Source organism: Gymnoscopelus microlampas (assembly GCF_963454915.1).
Source record: "Gymnoscopelus microlampas genome assembly, chromosome: 12".
Lineage (NCBI taxonomy): Eukaryota > Metazoa > Chordata > Actinopteri > Myctophiformes > Myctophidae > Gymnoscopelus > Gymnoscopelus microlampas.
Genome location: NC_139949.1, coordinates 26960811 through 26987297, shown reverse-complemented (window position 1 = coordinate 26987297; position 26487 = coordinate 26960811). Strand labels below are relative to the sequence as shown.

General features: G+C 40.3%; 1 protein-coding gene across 1 annotated transcript; it reads right to left on the bottom strand.

The window, feature by feature from the left end:
* Nucleotides 1–1762: 1762 nt before the first annotated feature.
* ripk4 (receptor-interacting serine-threonine kinase 4) lies at nucleotides 1763–19713 on the bottom strand. Its single transcript, XM_084075269.1, has 9 exons — nucleotides 19589–19713; nucleotides 16363–16762; nucleotides 12547–12838; nucleotides 10226–10374; nucleotides 9568–9617; nucleotides 7198–7356; nucleotides 6001–6107; nucleotides 4661–4901; nucleotides 1763–3893 (listed from the first exon to the last, which is right to left on the bottom strand). Exons 2-9 carry the CDS (start codon nucleotides 16638–16640, stop codon nucleotides 2641–2643), a joined length of 2529 nt encoding a protein of 842 aa, XP_083931395.1. The 5' UTR covers nucleotides 16641–16762; nucleotides 19589–19713; the 3' UTR covers nucleotides 1763–2640.
* Between the last annotated feature and the right edge of the window lie 6774 nt (nucleotides 19714–26487).

The window sequence follows — 26487 nt, the reverse complement described above, 5'->3', positions numbered from 1 at the left end:
GGCCGATTCAAGTTTTTAGCAGTTTTGTTATATTATATTTCCGTCCATATGTCTGAGCACAGCATAAGCAGCTGCAGCTGATTGCAACACAAAAGTGCAAACAATTACACTAATTATACACAAACAGGAGACAGTGCAACACATGCACCACTTAAAGACATGCAGACACACACAGGCTGGCTTGCACGCACGGCACACACACACACACACACACACACACACACACACACACACACACACACACACACACACACATACACACAAATTGGTAAAAATATTAAGTCAGAAAATATTAAGTCACATATAATAAGTCACTAGACTCAGTACAAATACTTAAAAGTAACAAACTTGAGTAAAAAGTAACACATTTAAGTATAACTACTTAAACATTCATACTGTAGTGTTACAGCAGTTTCTAACATTTCAAATGGCCATAACTCGGTGACCATTGCTCTAAATCAGCGCAAATACAGTAGTATCGTACCTCAATACCTCAGCACCCACACATCAAAAGAGTAGTACGGTCTGAATACTAGCGCCCACACATCAAATAACGTAGTACCGCCATTAATACAAGCGCCTACACATCAAATAGAGTAGTACCGCCTTAATACCAGCACACACATCAAATTGAGTAGTACCGCCTGAATGCCAGCACCAACACATCAAGTAGATTAGACCGCCTGAATGTCAGCACACACTCATCAAACAGAGTAGGCACCGCTTACTCACACTGGGTGTGATTTTGACCTATAACTGGACCAAGGAAAAACCTCTGCTCTGCATTTTTCACATCAGCCTTTTATGGCACATCCTTGAGACTGTTTTTTAAAAGAAACATTTCTTGATATTACTCCTACAGATTTTGTCCAAACATCACACAAATCGGTACACATTATCTCTATAGTCATGTGATCAATGCGGATCCTTTTTTTTCATAATCCATCCTGATTGGCTAAGATTGGCATCTAAAGTTTGCAGGAGTGGCTTGTTTTGAACAAAATGCCTCAAATCATAAATGCAGTCGGTTCCCACTAGGCCTTTTTTTTTGCTAAACAAATTGTTTTATATTACTCCTACAGATTGTGTCCAAACATCATGCAAATCGGTACACATTATCTCTATAGTCATGTGATCAAGATGGATCTGTCAGATTTTTCATATTCCATCCTGATTGGCGAATTTCTTAACATTGCTGCCCCACAATAACCTACCTGACCTGGCAGAGACCTGTACTCCGAGGAGAACTTTTCTAGTTAACAAAACTTCTCAAAACTTTTCCAAACTATTTTACCCCATTTCCAGACCTATAGCAATGGTACAATAATGAGGCAAGTGTGCTATCAATGCCCCAAGACAGATTTGAGCAAAGGCATCACGTGACAAAATGAACAGATCTACAAGCTAACAACCTTATTATGTTTTGTCACGTGGCGTCCTGCATACATTAGGCCACACGTATTTCACGTAATGCTAGACATGTTTTGGGACATGTTTTTATGAACAAAATCAATAGCCAAAAACGTGAATTGTAAAAATGATTGTTTTTTGAATTTTAAAATATTTCCAGGATATTCATGACCGTGGGAACCCTGGTACTCATTTTGTTCAATGTAGCGTCTCAGGTACATCAACTCGAAACATATTCTTACACTAGCTACTGTATAAATATTGACAAATGCCCAAATGTAATGTTTTAAGTTAGACAAAAACGATCATGAGATAGATGGTAGAGTTATAGTGGTATGACACGATGCACAAATTCTGTTAAGTGAACATTTTATTGTCATTCAGTATTTATGTCAACAGGACAAAAAAAAAGAAAAGCTTTTAAAATTTGTACCACGTTTCTGTGTTACTGTACCTACCAAACATTTGGAGGTCCATTTCCTGTGAGCATACGTGAAAACAACAAATTTAAATGGTTCAAAAAATATTTGCAGCCCTCTGTAACACTGCTGTGTAACAGGTATTAAACACTATGGCTTGTGCCTACAATCAAATCTTTTTTTTCTTTCTCCAATTGTTTAAATATCATTTATGAACAGTTACATATAAAAAAAAGAATTACATGGGTAAAACGGGTCATGGCAAATGACAAGTTACAACTCTGGTAACCACAAACGTGCTTGTAAATTATAAAAGTAAAAGCAAAACATATCCACACTCTACCAGAAGAGGAGAGGCTACTCTGCTCTATTTATATGTTGAATTTACAGTGTACATATTTACATTCATCTCATAATAACACTATAGTGATGAAAGGCCTGGCTAACCTGGCTTTTGGAAGCCCACATCATCATACTGTACAGTAGAATCATACCATTTACCAATGAATGATTGCTGGCTGCTGTAATAGCACAATAAAAATATTTACAAAAGGCTAAACAGCTGTTTTTTCTGGTCTGGAATACCTCCCCATATCACAAATGGGACATCGAATAAAAAAGTTTAAAAAAAAATACACAGTAAAATCCTCCATGTTGAATTTATACATTAGTAACTCTGATAGAGTGCAAATGTAACCAAACAGACCTTTATGGGTCCATTTGGTTACATCTGTACACTCTCAGAGTTAAGGTCACACTCAGGACCTTGTTGTGCAAGTTCTGTACAACGTCAATAATGTTTGTGTTGTCCTCAGCACGGGGCTGAGGCGTACAGTGAGCTGGGTTTGCTCTCATGCTCTGTCAGTTTGAGAATAACAACTTTCCGCTGGAGCTGCTTGGCTGCCGGTGGCTTGGGGTCGTCAGCCACGGGTGGCTCCGTACTTTCAGTAGCAGAGTCCTGGCAGTCCTGTGGCAGCTTCGCTCCCTGTGCCAGCAGAAAAGTTATAATGTCTGTGTAACCACCTTGTACTGCCAGGTGTAGAGGCGTGAGGCCCTGTTCGTCCAATCCACTTCCACCGTCAGGACAGTGTAGGAGGAGCTCCTTGACAACTTCACAGTGCCCACCCTCTGCTGCCAGATGGCAGGGGGTCCGTACAGCTTGGTTGGTGCTGTAAGGGTCTGCCCCCTCTTCGATCAGCATCTTGACTGTGGGTAGGTGGCCTCGCTGGGACGCTAGGTGAAGAGCTGTGAGACCGTGGGAGTTCTGAGCCTGGATGTCTGCCCGGTGTTTGACCAAGAGACGGGAGGTGCTAGTGTGTCCTGTCTCAGCCGCTACATGCAGAGGCGTGTTCAACCCCGCCGATGTCACGTGGACAGCTGCCCCAAGCTCAATGAGGATACGTGCCACTCTGTACTGCCCCCTCTGGGACGCCAGGTGTAGAGGTGTGCGCCCATCTGTCGTCTGCCCATCCACGTCGGCACCAGCCTGCTTGATGAGGAGCTTAACAATACCTAGGTGACCCTGCCAGGCAGCTAGGTGAAGCGCCGCCCAGTTGTCCTTGCCCTTGACTCGGACGTCAGCACCGCGGCTCAACAGCACCCGAACTACATTCTCCTGGCCATGTTGGCAGGCAACGTGGGCGGACGTGCGACCCTGGCCGTCTGTCTCGTTGATGGCAGCCCCCCGGTCCAGCAGCAGGCGCGTGATGGCCTCGTCTCCGTTTTGGGCGGCCCAGTGCAAGGCTGTGTACTGGTCCTCGTCCTTGGCATTGACATTGGTGCAGCGTCTGCCCAGCAGAAGTTCCGCCAGGGGCTTCAGCTGCTTCTCGGTGGCCAGGTGGAGCGGAGTGGAGCCACGGTCGTTGGCCAGGTTGGGGTTAGCGTTGTTCATGAGGAGGAATTTTACCGCCTCTTCATTGGACAGGGTGACAGCATGGTGGAGCAGGCTGCCTCCCCCGTCCAACAGAAGGTCAACGTCCTGAGGCTGGAGGATCTTCATCAGCTTGGCAATGTCTTTAGTCCTGATGGCCTCACACAGTTTCCGTTTCTGGACCTCAGAAGAATCTAGACAAAGGTGAAAGAGGGGATAGATTGAAGGCAAACATCACAGATACTAATCTTTACCTATCACACATTTATGGTATGACGTTTTTCAGGATGCAGTTAGTGTAATTGTGATTAATGTATATGCCAATAGTTATATTTTTATAGTTATATTCAGGGGTAAAAGTAGCTTTAATTTCTTGCTGGAACTATACATAAAGCACTTGATATAATGTAAAAAAAAAGATCAAAATTAACACAAAACTTCAATAACAATATCAAATTCAAAGATTACTTTTGTCTGAAATAAAATGAAACATAATTATAACTCATAACTAATCCTAATAATAATAATAATGTCAACCTGGGCCAACCACAAAAATGTTTAGTATGTGGTTGGCCCAGGTCACGTCTGTTTTTGCTGTAATCTATTTATTGCTCATTGATCTGATCCGGTGTAGGTCTGCCTACTGTAGCCGGTAATTTGCACGCACACACATAGAGACGCACAAAGGCTATTTCCGTATCCACACTAGACCGGATCTGCAACCTGCAAAGCGGATCACAGGCACTCCAGTTGCCGACATTGACGTTGCGACTCGCAAGTGAACAAAACCTCTAAATAATAAACACCATAAACAGCACGGATTACGTTGACACAAACACACTGGAACATTTTAGATGCACATTATAAGAAAACTAACTCTTATGTTGATCTAACTTTGTTAAGTTATATTTTCGTATTGGAATTGATAATCATTCTGATTTTGTCTAATGACAGCATTTACCATATGTGTTTTCTTTCTCAAATGAAAGAGTAATGGAGTCTTGGGAGGAGAAGGCTGAATCTACTGAGGAGATTCCCGACAGCCTCTTGGAGGTGTTTTCTTTGCTATGGCAGCAGTCCTCCTTCACGCGGTCAAAGCTCCTGGAGATCCCAGAATCCACCTGACTCAACAGCTCCGATAAACTGTAGTCTTTTTCTGGCAACATGGCTGATTTGGGCCTCACTGGCCTGTTATCTTTAACCTGTAGAGCACAAATCTAAATTAGGGCACTAGAACAAACAGCTTTTTCATATAAATTACTTGCTATTACAAAAGAAAAGAAAAAGCTCAGGAGGACGGCAGCTTGTTGAACCTGTTCTTTTCGTTTTTAATTTATTGTGATTCCAAGGACTGAGCACCCATTCAGCTGTTCAGCAGTTATTCCATATGACCGAAGTACAATCACCTCTTCGAAACATAAATTACTTTATGTTTACATTTTAGGCATTTGTCTGATCCGTTAACCCAATGTAACATACATGAGTGAGGGCAACTTACAATGTGTGTTCAATGATGATATTGAGATAAATCATCTATGAACTGAAGATTAACTATTAACTGTCTGTGAACTGAATGATTAAGATTTCCACAGACTTGTGTCCTTCAGAAACACTTGCCATTTCTTGTAAGTGAACATTTGTAGTCACGTACAACAAACACACCGGATATGGCAAAGCAAAGAGCACAGGTTGAACCCGCTGGTCTGCATTCTTCAGGTCTGATGCAACTGTTTGTCAGGATCAAACATTTACCATATGACATATGACCATATGAGATAAGCAGCCAGAATCTACTGCGAGTTTGCATAGTTATATGATGTTGATGGGAGCACATGCATGCTGCTATGAATGTATGAAAATAAAGGGGTAATAAGCTAAAAGGGGAGAAAAACAACTAAGACGTTGCTGCCATCACATGAACACCATGTAATATCATATTTGTATGATTTCCTTGCTCGATTTCAAGGTTGCATGATATGACAATAACAATGATGATGAAAACCACTTAAAAATAACTTCAGTATTTTCAGAAACACCATAGCCATTGGCCCTCCCTCCCAAGTTGCGCATTATTGCGATTATAAAATGTTGTTCAGAGTTATGCCGATTTCATTGAATAGCAGGGATATGAAGTGGTCACCATTATATGCTCTTTTTGACTACAAGAACCAAGTGACCCGTGCCGTGAAAAGTATTTCACAGATTTGGTTCTGGTTATAATGGAAAGGTAATCAGTGAACTTGACAGGTTCTGGAAGGTTCTGGGTTACCCTTCATAGTGGAAAAGAGCCATATGTCATACCTGCTCATTAGAGAGGCCATTGCAAAGGTTGTGCTCCGTCTCTGGGGTTGGAGTCTTGGGCTCCTCTTGAGGTTTGGAGCAGAGCTCCTCAGCTTCAGATGTGATCTCTGTGGGGAAATGACCATTAGCAACTCTTAGCAATTTTAGTGAATGCTGTCTATTTGACTATGTGTGTTCATTCTTTTGTTAGAATGATTCATAAATTCATAATAAAATGCGTAGTATTCATCTAAATTTATACTGACCATTTTGGTGGTCCTATTTTTTTGTCCCTATTTCGGGAATGTCATATTAGGACAAAGTTTTTCATAAATATCAAACATTTCCAAAAATAGTTAAATTAGCAGTTCTACAAGCTTACAACACATCGCACCGTGTTGCGTTGTGAGCTTGTAGATCGCTGTTTGTCATAGTCTAGGGATTTATTGGTTAAATCCGTGGTTCTCGGGGACCCACAGGGGTCCTTAAAAGGTTTCCAGGGGGTCCCCAGCAAAATGATTGATATTTTGGAACCAAAAACGACACTCTCAGGTTTGTAACTGTGACGGTGTACAAGCATTTGTACACCATCAGAGTAATGGGGTCTGTGGCTTAATTCATACCAAAGAAGGGGTCCTTGAAATTAAAAGGTTTGAGGATCACTGCATTAATCCATTCAATCCGGGAACGCATCTGTGTCATTTTAGATTTCTTTGGCTATTAAAAAAAAATCAGATATACAAGCTCATAGCGCAGCACCGAGTGCCACGCTATGAGCTTGTAGATCTGCAAAAAAAAACATGAAAATGTGTGCAAATCTTTGAATATATATTCTACAAATGTCTTCTAAATCCTAACCGTTTTTTGAAAAAACTTATGTTACTATAAGTAGTCCTTTTTCATGTCAAGGACCCCCAAAATGATATGCATTTGGCCGCAGACCCCCATCTCAAAATGTTTTGTTCCAGGGACCCCCCAGAAGCAAAGATTTGAGTTAAAAATGTTCACTTTAAAAATATATATATTAAAAGATTTGCACACATTTTCACGATTAAAAACAAATTAGCAGATACATAAGTTCGCTATGAACTTGTATATCTGCTATTTTTGAATAGCCAAAGTATAAAATATGGATAAAGTGGTAACACGAATGCGTTCCCGGTTTGAATGGGTTAAATGAACACTCATGATCTTCCAGTGTGGTGAATTACTACTCACCCTGGAAGCTAGGTCTTGCATCAGGGGAGGTCGCCCAACAGCGCTGCATGAGACCCAGGAAGCCAGTGCAGGTCAGGGGTCGACAGCGTGGTACCGCAGCCAGGTCCGGCCGGACCCCTTTCACCACCTTCACCATGATCTGAAGGATGTTGTTCTCTCCTAAGACAAAAAAAGATGAGATATATGTTATTGCTAAGAAACTCAAATGAGTTACATTAATAATTACATATTATCGTTGCTCCCGGGTGGAAACCTTGCATGTCCAAAACTGTTACTTTTCAGGAAATGGGGAAAGAAAAACCTGTGCCTCAATCATAGACTGTATAAATGAATACCACTCCCCTGCTTTCTACAGAACGAAAATGAAGCCGATAGTTCAAGAACATGCATTCGTCCATCGTTAATATATACAGTTGGCCACGCCGGAACTCAAACGCTATTGGTTGAGACCAGACACGTGACCAGCGAACTGGAAAACAACCCCCAAAAATGCTATTGGTTGGGTAGCTTGTCAATCAAGAGCGGGGGCGGGGAATGAATGCTATTGGTTGTGTAGGTTGTCAATCAAATCATCCCGCCCCTCCTGGAGCATAGCCTACTTTATCGTCAATTTTAGAATAAATGGGACCATAATTTAGCAAAACGCATATCATGATGATTGAAAGGAGACTTTAAACTAGCAACTGGAAGCAGAATTTATGACAATTTTTATTACGGTAAGAAAATCTAGTCTAAAGTTTGTCAAAAACCCATTCACTTGCGTTAAAATAAATTCTTTCTGACACTTCAGGTCGGCGCAGGGTAAAACAGTGCCTCACTCTGGCCATTCATAAGCTTCCGTGTTGGCCTCATCGTAAATATCCAAGCCTTGCCCCTTGGTCTCAATGGATCCACTGTAGATATGATTTAGTCGCAAGCTCTTGTTAACACTTTTGATTGGTTAAGATTCATAAAACTAACGGAAGTAAACACTCACTTTCTCTCTCACAACCGTCACTTTCCAAATCTTTCAAATATAGCGTTGCGTTTTGAGCTTGTAGATCTGCTATTTTCGCTTAATGTGTGCAACACTTCTTGTACAATGAAGTAGGGCATTCAATTAAGGAAAAAATATAAAAAGTTTAAAAAAATGGAGATACAAGGTTTCTACCCAACAGCAATGGTATGTGAATCATGTACAGTTTGTGTGTACAAAGCCATGCACAAATAAAAATTGAATTCTATTGGCATTATGGAGGGACAACATAAACTAGGGGTTGGGAGGGTCCAGCATCAATATTGACCATCCATCTGGCCTAGCTTTATCACCCTAGTCCTGAGGGTTCAGATAAGGGTGTATGTTGTTTCCCACGGGAGCAGTAGTGGAAAAGCTTTTTGTCTGGCTCCTCTGTATCGGGCAGCATGATCAGCCGTGTCAGTAATTCAAAGCAAGCAGGTAGAGAGGGCTTAATAACAAGTACTTAAGCTCCTTCTATAGCCATAATAGCCTTTTGTAGAAGACAGAAAATATCACGGGTTGAGTTAAGAGGCCCTTTTCTTTTTTCACCATTTTCCCCTTTTCCTCCCAGTTTAGTTGTTATGCCAATTTCCAGTGTTCCCCTGATGTGTAGGGTTTGTCAATGCCAACCCCTACAGTTGGTCATGTGGGAGGGTGTAGACAACTACGTGTCTCCTCCAATACACATTTCATCTGACTGTGAAAAGTTTTACCATGAGCACATAACACATGCGGAGAAACACACATTTCCTCTCAGTTTCGCTCCACGTTGAACAGGCACCCTTGACCAACCGTCCTCCCACTTGGCTTCCCACCCGCTAACACGGCCAGTTGTGTTTGTTGGGACACCTGGCCAAGCCGGATGCACCGTGGAGCATTCAAACCACTGTTCTCCGTGGTGGTGGGCAGTAACTTGACCCCTGTGCCACCCGGACGCAAGGGGCCTTTTTCTTACTGTGTCATTAAATCTAGAGCAGCAGAAGTTGGCCAATGCCATCCTGGCTCCCTGAATGATCCACAGCTTGTGCTTCATAAAAGGAAGAACATTCCTCTAACTGTAATGCCACCTGATAACCCTGGGAAACAAACCACTCCATTTGCCCGCTTACTATGCCTGACTGTCCACCTGTCGGCCGTGGAATTTACTGGATAAACACATATACAGCAGCTGTACACACACACCTGCATTGTCAAATGCATGCACTTTCTTAATAATGTCAAACAATGTCAAAGTGCTTGACAGAAGTAATACAGAAAAACATTCAAACTAAGAGCTACATTCAAACTAAAATAATGAGATAACACCCTGTAAAAATGCTTCCAAGTGTACGTCTAAAATTCTTGCAAGGATAATTTCTCTTCCCACGTCTTACCTTGGTAAGGTTTCTTCTGTGTGAGGATGCCCCAGATGACAATGGAGAAGCTGCAACAAGTGGGCGATCATACAGTTATTCAGACGAATATGAAATGACTGATGGAACATCAACATGTGACTGATGTGATATATTTCATATTCGGTCGTATTAACCCATTAAGACCTGGAACTTTGTCATTTTTAGATTTGAGCTAAAAAAGCATTATTTTACACTTTGGGCTATTCAAAAATAGCAGATATACAAGCTCATAGCGCGGCACCGAGTGCCGCGCTACGAGCTTGTAGATCTGCTATTTTTGAAAATTCGTGAAAATGTGTGCAAATCTTTGAATCTATATATTTTTAAAGCGAACATTTTTAACTCAAATCTTTGCTTCTGGGGGTCCCTGGAACAAAATATTTTGATGGGGGTCCGCGGCCAAATACATATAATTTTGGGGGTCCTTGACATGAAAAAGATTGAGCACCACTGACATAGAAACATACGTTTTCAGAAAACTGTTGGGATTTAGGAGACATGTAGAATCGGCTTCAGGTCTCAGGGTTAAACACAATCACACCAACATGCGTGCACACACAACACACTACCATGCATGCACGCATGCATCCGCACTTCCATACATACATACATACTACCACATACTGCTGAGACCAACCTGTAGACATCATGCTTAGTGTCAGAGACCCTGTCCTTCTCGATGATGCGCTCTGGGGGCAGGTAGGCAATGGTTCCACAGAACCCATCTCTACTGATGTCATCAGCCCGCGACAGCCCATTCCACCGTGCCAGGCCAAAATCTGATATCTGTGAGGGAGGAGATCAGATAAGACCTTCAAACACATGAAATCCTGGCTTTCTCATAAAAGCATTGACATTGATGACTAATTTTGTATGTTCTGTGAGCAGCGGCTAAGCCCTCATTTTATGCTCCCAGTGACATGATGAGGGCAACCCAGCCATGTCCTAGCCTGTAGATGCGTTCCTCTTGTGAAAGGAGAGGCCCTCCAAAGTTGTGTGTAGGTGTGCACGCCCACACACTTGCATGTGCGCACATAGCCACAGATGGAGGGAATTGACAGGGCCTGTATGAATCCTGTCAGAACAGGTCCCGGTGAGGTGTTTACATCCAGGTATTAAAGTAGAGAAATGATGGTTCCCACCCTCTTTGCTCTCCCTACAGCTCCTTCTAGCTATTTAGAGGTTGGATGGAGGCTGGGAGACACCTTTCAGCCCAGAGCATGTGCAGGCTTAACAAACCACCTCACAGCTGAGATTCCCTTTAAAGGAGCTCTAAAAACGGATTCCAAGCCAGTGTAGAATAAGGTACTGTAGGCTCACGTGGGCTTAAAGCTTTCGCTCCAGTGTTATAGATATATGGTTGTAAAACACTACAATCCTACATTGACTTCACGAGAAATGCATTATGTTTTGTGTCAGTTGTTACTCAAAAGAGAACCCCCCCACCCCCTTTCAATATTTGACCCTCCATTTTCAATCGCATTGACCAGTAATATAACAAAATGATTGCAGCCCTATTGCTGTAATGGACACTATTCACCCTTTGACATTGGACTGGTTTAAGGACTTGTATAAAAGCAAAGCAAAGCAAAATGTGGATCGGTGCCCACTGCCCAAATTAATCACACGAGTGAATGCAACAACATCACTACTACAGCAGGATCAAGTAGAGCTGGACCCTGAAGTCTAAAGTCATTTTGAAAACACAGCCAAACTCTACGTTCCTCCATTTCATAAGTGTTACATTTTCACAAGAGCATGACTCAACACAGTAAAGTATGAGGTAATCCACCAGTGAGACAATTCATTCATAGATATCAACCAAGTGATTCACTTTTTTCCATCTCCTCTGCTTGTCCCTAAATGTTCAGCTTAACAACTTGAACCCTAGTCCCTATTATGTGGCAAACATTTAGCAAAAATAGCAGATGTACAACGTGTGGTGTTGTGAGCTTGTAGATTGGCTATTTTCGGCAAAGATATTTATTGTATAAAAAATAGGAGGGGGCCTAGAGCCCTGGGGGACAAATAAGTATAGGGTTTAGGAGGTTAAAGCAGTGTTGATTTTGACAGCAAATTTGATTAGTTTTAGTCATAGTATTTAGAATAAAATTCCATTTAGCTTTAGTAATATTTTAGTCATCTGAAATGTTTTAGTTTTTGTCTAGTTTTAGTCGACCAAATATAAGATTGTAGCCAACTAAATCTACAGTGGATTTAGTCGACTAAAATGTATTTTGGCGGGCCTTGATGGACTCGTAATGACTGATTTTACACTTGGTTGCATGCTGAAAATAACCGATCTACAATTGTGAGCTTGTAGATCGGCTATTTTCAGAGCACAACAACCGAGCGCTACAAAACATAGAATGACTTGTCTTAGTTCTACTGGATCTCTTCTCCACTAGTCACTCCCTAACATTTTAGTCTAGTTTTTATTTGTTGACAAAATTGTCAATATATTTAGTCTTAGTTTTAGTCACCATGGCTTAGTTTTTATTTAGTTTTCGTCAGTGAAAAAAGGTAGTCGCCGAACATTTTTCATCATAGTTTTAGTCGACGAAATCAACACTGGGTTAAAGGAACTAATGCACCTTCTTCCTCAGCAATCATTGTTATGCAATACTCTACTTCCCATGTTTCTAGCTCGGCGGTACACATAGGCAAGAACCCAGAGAGAGAGATACGAATCCACTCCTTTTTTTGGATGATTTCTTTTATTTTTGCTATATTTAGATAGGAGGGTGAGTAGAGACAGGAAGCTGGGGGTAGAGAGAGGGAATGACATGCATCACACAGGTCTCCCAGCCAGAACCGTACCAGCAGCAATTGCAATGATGTGGCTGACACACTATCCGGTCCTCTACCAGGCTGTACCAGCGCACTTTTTATATACGGTATACTTTGTAAACCTACCTATAGAATTCAATAAAATGATTTCGAACAAACCGACTCTACCTTAACGTGATAGTGTGCATCCAGTAAGATGTTGGCTGGCTTCAGGTCTAGATGCAGCAGAGGTGGGTTCATGCAGTGCAGGAAGTTCATTCCAACAGCTGTCTCGTGGATGATGCGGAAGCGGAGCTCCCAGGGCAGCGGCTCAGTAGCCAGCAGTGTTTCCAGAGAGCCAGTTTCCATATACTCCATCACCAGGCCCTGTGGATCTCCACAGATCCCATACACAGGCAGGATATAGCGGAACTTAGCAGCCTCCATCTTCTTAGCCTCCTCTAGCAGCTCTTCTCGCTCCCTGTAATGGACACCAATGTTAGTTCAGGCTGAGGCTCTACAAAGCTTTAGGTTGAGTCTGAGGTGAACAGTGCAGTTGAAAGTCACAAAAAAAAATCCAGGAGTTGACCCAAAATATATCAAAACCGATATTTAGAACCAACGATAGACTTAATTTCGCTCATGCAGGTTAATCGAATAATTCAGAATCTGTGTGTGTGTGTGTGTATATATATATATATATATATATATATATATATATATATATATATATATATATATATATATATATATATATATATATATATATATATATATGTATGTATGTATGTATGTATGTATGTATGTATATATCTATATATATATATCTATATATAATATTGATTCGAAGATATCTCCCAGCCCTGCCTGAGATTAAACATCTAATGTTTCATACATGGGCCCTTTTATAAAATCTCAACACTGGGTTTCTAAGTCAAGACTTGTTCACTGACTTGCAGTATTCTGTATACCTTTTGATTCAATCCAAATGCTAAAACACTGTGTAGACCAAGCTTCAGCAAACCATCTGTGCATACAAAATGTTGGCTACAGGGAATGTTACAGGTAGTAGGAAGTGACCCTTGTCAACATGAATAAAGGCCTGACCAGTGCTTCCCCAAATATGCAGGCCATAAGCATAACTGTACAACTGCTTGTTAAAAACAAGGCCTTAATTATATCCCAACCATGCCTGGAATGCATCAGTAAACTTGAACAGACCTCTTGTTCTCAGGCCTCTTGCTCAACCTTTGCACAATTCCCTTTATCAGACCTGCACTAGCACACAACAAAGGTAACACAAACACAACGGTATGGGTCTCACCTAGACTGGGGCAAGACAGATCAGCAGTGATTGCATTCACGGGAGTTTACTTTACAAAAAGAGGTCGAGTATGCTTTGCAAACTGCAGCCCACTGCAGACACAGGCAACCGTGGGCACCATTCCACCGTTTCTGAGAAGTAAAACATGATTTATACCATAAAGAAAGCTGACACAGTCACAACAATGTGCACTTTGTGTCAGACTTCTCACTCATGGGACGGTCAATTGTCATTTTAGTTCCTCAGATTCTACAAAACCGAATGAAGCACATGTCATTACATCCAGCAGGCCATGAATAATCAAAGGTGTGGATTAAGGACAGTGGGCAGGCACTGTTTGCTAAATCCCCTGCTTTACCCAAAGCACTCCTCAGCAGCTCCTCAGCACCAAACAATGCCCCGTCTTTAGCAGAGAGGCCCGGTAAGACCGGTTTTACAACTTCAGTCATTGTCTCTGTGACACAGCGGCTGTCTCCAACCCAAGCAGACAAAGGTTGCATTGAGTCACTGTGTGTGTGTGTGTGTGTGTGTGTGTGTGTGTGTGTGTGTGTGTGTGTGTGTGTGTGTGTGTGTGTGTGTGTGTGTGTGTGTGTCCAGGGGGCAGTTTACTGCCTATGTACTTTGCAGATGTTTGGAAATGATAAAATCTCTGGTTCAGGTTCAGTGGATGCAAAGAGTGGAGCCACAGGTTAGGGAAGGATGGCATACCTCTTTTAGAGGAAGATTAAATCTGCCTTCAGTCAGTCTAACAGTTGTATTTCATCAATGTTTTGTTTTGTAAGATAAGCGAGGTTGGACAAAAGACTGTCACAACTTCAAGAAACATAAAAAAAAATCTAGAAAAGGTAAAGACAAATTATGCTATTTGAATATGTAATGAACAAGAGGAAACAGAGCGGTGGGCTGCATGTCCGTCTGAACGAAGGTGGCCTGAAGTGCAAGGAAGGTTAGAAGCAACCTGATCCACTTAATCGTTTTCAATTCTGCAAAAGATCTCAAATATCTATGAGGGTCAATGCAGATAAAGTGCTCCACATTTGAAGTCCACAAAATACAGGGGAGTCTTCCCATGGGCATACTTTTTCACCTTAAGACAAATAACCTGAAAAAGAGCTAGACTGTGCTGATGGACCTTCTTAAAGGTGTGCATACTGCCACCAATTAGTTCATGTCACCTGTCAAGGTAATTAATAATAGTTAATTTAATTATTGAGATGATACATCATGAAGAATTTGCAAATTTGACTTGATATTCTTTACAGAGGTTCGGTCTGTTTTTAAGATGTATACCACAGCCTACGATTACACAGTAAAAGGCTTTGATTTAGCCGTGTCAGGGTTAAATTAACATTCCAGATTTTAGCGTGAATGGAAACTTCTATTAAGGTGAGGGTCGAGGACAGGTCTACCGTACTGCTGAGAGGGGCTTCAGCCCCTGCCCATTTAGCAGTCTGTAAAAAGTGCCCTCTCTCCAGACTGAATGCAGCTTTTACTATTATGGTGTAAGAAATGCAAATGTTTCCTTGGCATGCCGCACCCGAAGGCAGCATTCGAGATAATTGCCTTTTCCCAACTCTCATGAACTTGAGTGCAGAGTTTTATGTTGAAAGAATTGCCCTCTCTATGCAGAAATCCATGTCGTTCACTGCATCTCCTGTAAAGGCTTGATTATACTTAATTGAGCGTGGTCGTGCGCCGCAAATAGCCGATCTGAAAGCTCACAAGCGTTGTGAGCTTGTAGATCTGCAATTTTTGCCATTTTCGACAAAAGTCCCCTTTTAGAAAAATCAGCCCATGACATTCTCTGCATGTTCCTGATACTTGTTCACATACCGTACATGTGATATGACACAGGTCAACCGCACAGCCTGCAGCTGATATACACCCCCCCCCCCCCACACACACACACACACACAAAAGGAAAGAAAGCAGATGCAAGCAGTAACAAATGTTTTCCATACTCATGGATATCCTACATTATCCATTGCATCATGTTACAGCATACCACAGTGCTGTGCAATGTGTAGTATTGCCTAAATATAAAGCTTGCTCCCTGATTTAAATCCCTAATTTAAGGGAGACCCTCCCGGGGGCCGAGCTGGTGGCTAACTTCTTTGTAGATAAGAGAAAGCTCCTTTGAACCATACTTGTTTAGGTGCATTGAAAATGTTAATTTATAACAATGCCCCCAAGCAATGCAGACTTCATTTCTCTTAAATCAGAAATGAGAATCCTCTCAATCATTCCAACAACAAAGGAAACATCTGAAACAATTACAAAATATCTAGAAGCAGTAGTTTGTTTGCTTCTCAACTTTACTGCTGCTGCACTATCACTATGTGTTCTGACTAGAAATGAGTATGAGTCATGCATGTAGCGTTCAAGGACACAGTAAGAGTGGATTACTTTTCACCCCACAATCTTTACCACCACAAACAAGCTTTTGTCTGTGTTGTCATAAAACAGGTGATCAAATAATAAGCCTGAGATGGAACAGTTGAGAATGTATCATATGCTACTCACAAAGCACATATTAGTGTAAGTACACAGAAGTGTGACCATATCAGTTTAAATATAGGCCTAAACCACGCATAACCCTTCACACAACTCATAATAAAATGCATTCTTTAAAATACTGTATCATGTAACCAAAGCTGCAGATTAACAGCTGTATCACTTACTTGTCATCCACATGAAGGCAAGGAGGGCACTTGATAGCCAGCCATGTTTTCCACTGTACATGCCGGACTTTGTATACTTGTCCAAAGCCACCAGAGCCAATCTTTTCCCAGCTGCCAAACTCAGAGGATTCAAAGGTCCTCAATAACCCCATGTTAACATGGGGGGAGTCCTGAACATCCATCTCCCTGTTTGAAAAAGCTTCAGCCCTGTTTAAAGCTTGAGCCCTGTTTAAGTTCCTTTTAGTCGTCTTCAACACACTATCACTAGAAATGAACATACACACTAACCTGCCTAATATGAGAGCTCTTCCTTGTTTTCCCCTCTGGTCTAACTCTGTGTGGCCCCTCCTCTTCAGGTGAAAAACGGGGATGGGCTTGATGCGATGACATCACATCCTGTCTGGGTTTGTCATACAGGGGAGAAACATAATAGCAAGGTGCACTGTTTAGTGCATGGGTTTAGTGTGCCGCTATAAGTCCTTACTCCCAATTTCCCCCTAAATGCCCCGAGACCCAAACACTCATATTTCTTCCAAGAAAAAAGGGAGCTTAATATGTGTATTAGGGATAGAATTCAAGACCCAGGAATGTATCATATCATAAACACACATCTTTGTTCCTCTACAGACCATTATCCAACTAAAAGCCCCTTAAGGAATGACGGATGAATATCCATCAACAATGTGCTGGTTATGTGATATTGGCCAGATGGTTCTGCTTTGGAATGTGTGGATTCATCTCCACCGGCACACATACATTCATCTGGAGGAGATCATTAATCCAACCCCACAAGTCCTGTCATACAGCAGGGGAATGACAAACTCTGAAAGCAGTGACTTGGCATTACTGATATATACCTGTGTGTGTGTGTGTGTGTGTGTGTGTGCGCGCACGCACGCACACGCACACGCACACACACACACACACACACACACACACACACACACACACACACACACACACACACACACACACACACACACACTGTGTGCACCAGTTGAACAATACTTACAGTATGTGGGTCCCTTTTTTGCTCCAAAGGATAATTTACTGCACACACTAAAATACTACTGCCAATTTAATTCCACTAGGTCTGTATCATTTATATAGGCTATTAAACCATCCATCTCTGTCAAACAATTTCTACAAATATGAGAGCTCTGTGATTACAGTCTGAGTTTAAATAGGTAAATGACATCTAATTACATAATCTACTATCACATCTAATATAAAATGATCATAGCCCAGCTTACTCCACCCTGCCTTCCAGAAACTGGAGTTACGAGGTGTAAATGGGTCGTATAGAAGCCCAGAACAGTAATAAAATATTATTGGTAGCCTACATGAGGAACCTGCTTTCATTTCATCTCAACAAGGTGCAATAAGTGATATTTTGTGTTCAAATAAGTGCTAAATAGCTCTATGTTCTGATAGTAATCATTGCTATAGTGTTTGTTCAGTAACAGTGGTCTCCCTGTCTCTCCAGTAAAAAGAAAATGCATTTTCAGGTTGGGATACCAATTTTATCCAATCAAGAGAGAGAACCCATACAAGATCGATAGATTGATCACTCTATCCTCAGGGCTTATTGTGTTATCTTTTTAGCATCATTGTATAATTGTACCACTGTACTTTTTGCAAACTGTTAATAAAGTATTCAATCAATGAATCAAAACAATGAATAGCAATATAAAAACGCACTGTCGGCAGTATACAACAGTATATCAACAACGAAGAAACAATATCAAAAAGCACTAGACAGTATACACCAAAAGCAGAACTTGTTTCACTATGTGGAAACGAGTACATGTCACAGTTAATCACCATAACAGTGACATTACAGCATTACAGAGTAGGCATAACTGATATCAATAAAATGCCACCACATCCGTACAATAACAGCACAATACACTACAGTGTCTGTGGAGAATAGAATACGCTGGTAACAGTCAAACAATATACAGTATATGCAAGTGAAAAATATATAAAATGTAAGTGATGACACAGTGAGCAAACACATTTGGAAATTGAAGCTGATAAATGGGTACTGTCTCCTGATTGGCTGACATTGGCAACCCACAAGAAAATGTATTTTCTGTTTATTTAAAGAGCTGGAGAGACAGGGAGACCCCTGTTATTGAACAAACGCTGCAATGTTTCATATAGACTAGATACAGAGCTTTAACTTTTTAACAAAAACGTTTTTTTTTAAACTAAAACACTTACACTGACTTTAACAGTCTCATCAAACAAGCAGTATCAGTGTTTGTACCCAGAGGCCTTTGGGTCTTGTAACAAGGTAGTTACCATATAACACTTTCTTTAGCCACATTGATTGTGTAATGAGCCTTTTCATGTTGAGGGACCACACACCTCATGTGTAAAGTGTAAATGTCTCATACATAGCCATAGCCAAGGGTGTGGTGCAGTGTTGCCAAGTCCGCATATTTACCACGACTTTTTCCAGAGTTGCGGGAAAAAAATACCAGTTGCCGGTTGCGTTTTTTTAGGCTTGTTTTAAAAATGAGGTGGCTTCTTTGGCAAATCTAACTAGACAACATTTCTTTCATACTATAATTCCCCAAAGTTTTGGGGAGGAGTGTGAGAATTGAGAGACAGAATCGTTCTGGTGTCTCTACTTATTAAGCCCTGGCTCAAGTATGTGTGTAATGTTGTAATAAATAACCAAAACATAAATTATTATAGACCTACATAGTCATTATAATGATCTAATATTTTTTATTAGGAATATATGGCCATATTATTGGGCTTCTTTTGGCTTGTTTTTCGAGGTGAGATTTGGCTTCTTTCTCTCGCAAGATTTGGCTTATTTTTGGCTTGTTTTTGGAGGTGGGTTGGCTTATTTCTCTCACAAGAGTTGGCAACACTGGTGTGGTGTCACACCCCTTTAACAGTATAATGACACCACAGCTTACTATTATAATTATAACCATCAATAATTATAATTATAACCATAAATACATTATTATAATTATAACCATCAATTATTTGAGTTGTAGCAGATTCCATTTACAATACCTGTGTTGTTCTTTGATATTTTAGTGCTAATTTTACGAAACATAAAAATACAAATAAAAAATAATAGTCAATGGAAATCCAAAGGTTCCTAATATTTTTTTTTGAATGAAAGCTTTACTTACTTATTTATTACACTAGGAGTGTGTTTGTGTTGTGGTAACACAAAAAGCATGAAAGATCCCCTCACCTTAATATTGACCTGTTTGTCTGGTTTCATAGACGACTTAATCGTGCTGCAGAGTGGCAAAGCCAAGGCCATAGGCGTTGACCATGTTGTTGCTCCATGAAGTTGTTGTTGATCTCTCCACAACCACTTTGGACAACGTAAACATTTTCTCCCCAGACATCCTCTTCAATTTCAACACTGGAAGTAAAACATTATCAGAGCTCGGTGTCAATCCTTGCGAAGGAAAATGAATTAAATACAACTTTTAAAAACAGACACAGAACCAGATCCAGATATAAAGTGATTAAATGTGAAATATGCATAGGAATTGAACTGTTTGACACACATTGACTCCCATTGATGCACCAATGAACAACAAACCATCAAGGATTGTGTAAATAAAGATCAATCAAACGTTATTGAAATTGTACGTGTATTTCACACACTCAAATGTTTATGGTAAGTGTGCAAAGGGGGGATACGGGAATACAGAAGGGGGTGTACATTTTATTCATAAAAATAAATACACAAAGACTACTAATAACCAGTGGTGTAATGGTGATTTTCTTTTCAGGGCAACGGTATTTTAATGACATCACATGCACGCGTGTGCACCGGTAAACCACTTATGCAAAGTAGCTATTTGGGTACTTGGCCGTACCTTGCCCGTGCGCCTGAAAAAAATCCAGTGGAACGTCGTGGTGTCCCGTGTAGCGACCGAAACACCACTGCTAATAACTATGGTAAAGACATCGAACTTCATTAAATGAAGTAACATTAAATGTTAAAAAACAAACTCCTCTTTCCTACCATTGAACGAGCTAGAACCCAATTTCCAAGCTGGACGAATAACATTGGTCAATATGTACAGATGAGTGGGCAGGGAGTGTCTGTAATGAATATTAGGTTGTCTCCAATATATACTATGGTATGAAAGAGGCGTTGTTTGTGTTTTAACAGTGTTTTGCTTATGAGCCAATGATCACTTAAGTTAGAATCTTTGAATATTTCCAACTCAAACGCTAATACAAACTGCCAAATGAATGAACAGTTTTTCAGTGATGCTAAGGGATGCTTCTCTCCCCTTGACAATAGAAACATCATCAACACGCCCACTCACTCAACGTGACTTTGCCAGACAATGACCTGGCCCATTCTCATATTGAGCAGTTTGGGCTGAATCAAACATTAGATTGATTTAACCCAAGGGAGCTGGAGGTGGCAAGTCCGCTTCCTGTCAGGTCCTACTGAGCCGGGTCATTTGCCTTCTCACAAAGAGCCTCACAGGTGAATGTCTACATAACTTTAAGGTTGCAGTTTGTGTGAATAAGTGCAATTTGACATAGCTCTGTACCTCTTTAGCCTGGCTGGCATTAGAGATGGCCTCTGAATTCAGTCTCCTGGATCAAGATGAAAGATCACAACATGATTCACACACAAATCATAAGACTGGGGCCCAATATTTAAACACGCCAAAACAATAAAGAATAGAATAGAACAGACAGACAGACAGACAGACAGACAGACAGACAGACAGACAGACAGACAGACAGACAGACAGACAGACAGACAGACAGACAGACAGACAGACAGACAGACAGACAGACAGACAGACAGACAGACAGACAGACAGACACACACACACACACACACACACACACACACACACACACACACACACACACACACACACACACACACATAAAAAAAAAACTATCACAGGTCCAACTAGTGAGTAAGGCTGCACGCTTCACTGCAAATATAACAAGTAGCGTCATAGGATTTACATTTACACATTGCAAGAGGCATCCAAGACAATGACCCAACTTTAAAAAACACTAAAAGGAGTCTTCCTGAAGGTGCACTTCTGGGTTTGCAACAGCAGGATATAATTGTTTTACAATAGAGACCTCTACTGGTCATCCTTACAATTACCACAACCAAGTATGCTGACATGCAACACAAATGTGCACACTTTTTACATTGGAGATTGAATCTCCAGACAGGACAAATAATAATAGAAAAATATCACCTCTACTTCCGTGAAATTTTCATTAAAAAAAAATAAACAAGTATCCATCTGTTAAGAGTCCATTCTTTATCCTAATCAAAGGGGACACACTCACTATATGATCACAGAATCAACAAAGATAAGACACATACAGCACTGTAGCACATATCATTGTCTCTGTACTCATCATCGTAGAGCCAGTCCCACAGCCTCTTGGCTCAATGGACATTTAAAGTCTTGCAGGTACTAACAGTTAGGAAGAAAGGAATTCAATACAAGTCGCATACATGGAACAAATGCAGTTCAGTTCACTTTCATTTCAATTAGTTCCAACAGCTTAAACTTATTGCCAATCAATATTTTCAAAACATTAACAACTTAACGCAATATATACTTTGTTGTACAACCAATGGTGAAAATTGCTGATTTACAAGCCTGTTGATCTGCTACTTTCATTATTTTTTGACAAATGTTGCATATTAAATGCCCAAAATAGGGATGTAAAGTTGAATGTGTGCAACAAGATGATAGCTGCCACAGAGGTACATGGGTAAATAGCAACTACTTATCAATATCAGGGACTACAATAATAAAAGAGTAGCATGCATAAAGTAAATGGTGCTATGGTATAATAACACTAAATCAAAAAGATTGTAGAAGTGTGTCTCCTTCCTAACGTGGTTGTGCACTGGTCTTACCATCTGGTAGACAGTATGCCATTCTGTTGAGTCTGGGAATGTTCCTGAGATCCCCCCTGTCCTCTAACTTTTGGTCCTCGAACCACACCATGCAGTTCCTAAACTCTGTCTCATCTGGACAAGCATAGGCAAATGTATTCATTACAGACAGACAGACAGACAGACAGACAGACAGACAGACAAACAGACAGAAGCTGCTGTAGGTCAACTTTTAAAGCAGCCGTTCATCAACATCATGTTAGTCAAAGCTACAGCCCGCATTCACTTGATAAAATACTGTTATAATACTGACATAACAGGAATGTTATACTTTTGACTTTGTAGTGTGTATAATGTGAGTGGCTGAATAAAACACATTATACAAAAGGTACAAATGGAGAGGTACAAATTCTCCCTCTCTCTTTGATGTGATGGACAAACTGCACTCAAAACCCATCTGTTCTGTGCAATCTAATGTTGATGCCACTGAAAATGTAGCTTTTGTCAAGTAACCCAGCTACATGGTACAAAAACAAAACAAAACAAAACAAAACAAAACAAAACAACGACTTTAACTACTTGAAAGCTACATCAATCTGAAAGAAGTGAAGCTCCACAAGCTGGAAAATGTAGTTAAAGACAGACTGACAGAAGCTGCTGTTTGACAGGAATACCACTCATACTCTATATACTGTATACTATTGACTACGGTCCGCAGGGCTCAGGAAGCTGCTGTGTGATGGAACAGCAGCAAGTGCTGTTTTAGTTAAACAAAACTGTTGTTAAAAAGTTACTGCGGTCAGATGTATAGGCTAATCACTGCTATGTTCAGTAACAGGAGTCTCCAAAATGTCCCACCTCTTTAGTAAACAGAAAATACATTTTCAGGTGTTCAAGCAACTATAACTAAGGATAACATGCTGAGATTGTGAGCCAATATGGTGCTAGATTTCAGAACAGAAATTATTTTGCACTAGCGAGACATGAAAACAGATCTAGACTAGTCTACCATATGCTGCCATTTATTAGCATTATAAAAAAGTGTAGCCACTTAAAAATATATTACCTGCAAACTACATGACTACATCTACATGTACTGTACATGCAAATGCAATATGGGCAACACTTCAGTGATATTCCATGCAGCGTTATTGAAAATAATAACAAACCATAACAATAATAAATAATGCATTATCACAAACAGTAGTAACTTTCACATTGACTCTTGAAACAAAAAATAACCACTTGAACACCCTATTAATAATAATAATAGCATATTATTCTTTCTTTACAGTGCTGGTCTTTTAGCAGTAACTCTTAGATTTACTTTTCAAGAAACTGGAGACACCTGCACCTAAATGATTACATTTCAAGCTGTAGGTAAAGGTTTAGTCCAATACTGCTGAATTTAGGCTACTGGATGGGGAATCTCCCCAAACAAATAGTCTACACTTGTGTAATGGCCAGTGACCACAGACATTTCGGCATGATCATATCTTGTTCAAATGATTTGGTGTTTCAAGAAACATGTTTTCATCTCGATGTGTCATTTTAGCTGATGCTGCTAAGTTAGCTAGCAAGCTTGAAGTGTACATGATGATTCAACATTGATGCTGTCAACTGATGCTGTAGGCTACGTTCTATCATAGCAGGCAGTTGGCACATACACTTTTTCAAACTGAGACCATGTCGAAACCGTGAAATCAAATAATAAACATTTCCAGTGGTGGAAAGTAACCAAGTACAGTTACTTAATTTACTTCAACTACAATTTGATGTACTTTTACTTTACTAAAGTATGTCCTATTTTCAATGCTTTATACTTCTACTCCACTACATCTCAGAGGTAGGCTAAATATTGTACTTTTACTCCACTACAATTATTTGAAAACTTTAGTTAGTAGCCCTGAAACATGACTGTCGACAGTCACGTGGTTTATAGCGGTGTTCGATTGTTTTACATTGCCAACTCTCACATGTACATAAACGTTCAGATTTCAAATATAAAGTGCTCACCCCGAGCCACGGATGTTACAAGGCGATCCGGACTGCGATAAGTACCCGTATCTCCCGTATTGTTCAATAAAAAGCATTTTAATCCCATCGCCGGCCATTTTCTTTTTTTTTGTTTTTGTTTTTTTGTAATGTATCAGAGTGCAATACACCTCCCAACCATTAGTGTCGCATTGTTGAAAGTATCGGAGACATTTTGGAGAAAATGGCCGGCGATCGGATTAAAATGCTTTTTATTTAACAATACGGGAGATACGGGTACTTATCGCGAACCGGGTCGCCTTGTAACATCCCTGGCTCTGGGGTAAGCACTTTATATTTGAAATCTGAACATCTATGTACATGTGAGAGTTGGCAATGTAAAAAAAAAAAAATCGAGCACCGATATAAACAAGGGGGACTCGGCACCAACCATGGGCTAAGTTAAGTTACTAGTTACTTTGTAGATTTTGATTATTATTACAAAACATACATTTACCACTTCAACCCTATAGTAGCCCTATATATATTCCGGCCATTTGAAAATAGCAGATCTACAAGCTCACAATGCTTGGGAAATGGGACATTCTGCATAATGAGTACTTTTACTTTTGGTACTTCAATTACATTTTGATGCCAATACTTTTATACTTTTACTCAACTAAATGTTGCATACAGGACTTTTTCTTGTAACAGAGAATTTCTACATTGTGGTATTGATACTTTTACTTAAGTAAAAAATGTGAGTACTTCATCCACCACCATGGACATTTCTATAAACACACCATTGTTATCCATAGTGTCTGTATTACCTGCTAAAATGCGTCGCAGGCTGCAAACAAAGCGAGCATTGCTACCGTTGCTATTAGCAACTTTGTCTACTACGTTAAATGATGCGGGCGCTGTCAGGAGAGAGTGTCACGTGTGGAAAACGTGACTGGTGAGTGGCACGCCCCCTGGTGGAAAGCCCATCAACCCGTCAACCAATCAAAAGGTCGGAAGTATGTGGACGTTAAGGTGACGTGACGTCACAGCGAGCGACCCGCGGGATGTGAAGACCGGGTCCAACCATCACGTGCGGATTCCAATAGCACCCAGCTGCGTCCGCGCAGACGAGACTTGGTGCGTGAGCGTTGATACGTGAGTGCTGCTGTGTGAGGGACCGGAAGTGCCTGTTTTTTTCTATATATTAAACACATTTCTCTCAATATTAATGTTGAAACTGATTGTATCAACGATCGTTTGTATGAATACGGTGGATATATACATTTATAACATTACAATACCGGAAGTGCGTGTTTTTTTGGTTATTAAACCATTTAACTCCCAATATTTATGTTAAAACGTACACACACACACACACACACACACACACACACACACACACACACACAGAATGTGTATACATTTATAATAATGATGTTTGAGCACTTTATATGTGTGTGTGTGCACATTTATGCATATATGTACATTTATAATAATGATGGTGCTCATCAACAAAAATTATTATCATTCTTAAGTTAATTAAAATAATGTTAATTATTGTCTGAGCCCGGAACTGTTATTTCTGATTGTGTTCATTATTTAAATGGATTATTATTGGTTATTAAACCATTTCACTCGCAATATTTATGTTAAAACGTATTTTACATAGATCGTATGCGTGATTACGGTGGATATAACTGCAAACGAACTATATTTACAACCACATATACATATATATATATATATATATATATATATATATATATATATATATATATATATATATATATATATATATATATATATATACAATTCATTATTATTATTTTTATTTATTATTATTGTTATTTATTAATATTATTTATTTATTGGCCTTATGTTATGTTAATAATTATTATTATTAACATAAGGCCAATACATGAATCGAATACATCAAGTCAGGAGGGCACTAGAGACATCTGGGCACCATATTGTTGGGACGACTGGGCACCTGGACATCTGGGCACTAGGGACATCTGGGCACTATGGTACAACTGGGCACCTTGACAACTGGGCACTAGGTACATTTCGGCACTTGGACAACTGGGCACTAGGTACATGTGGGCACCTGGACAACTGGGCACTAGGTACATGTGGGCATGGGCACTAGGGACATCTGGGCACCATATTTTGGACGACTGAGCACCTGGACATCTGGGCACTATGGTACATGTGGGCACCTGTACAACTGGGCACTAGGTACATGTGGGCACCTG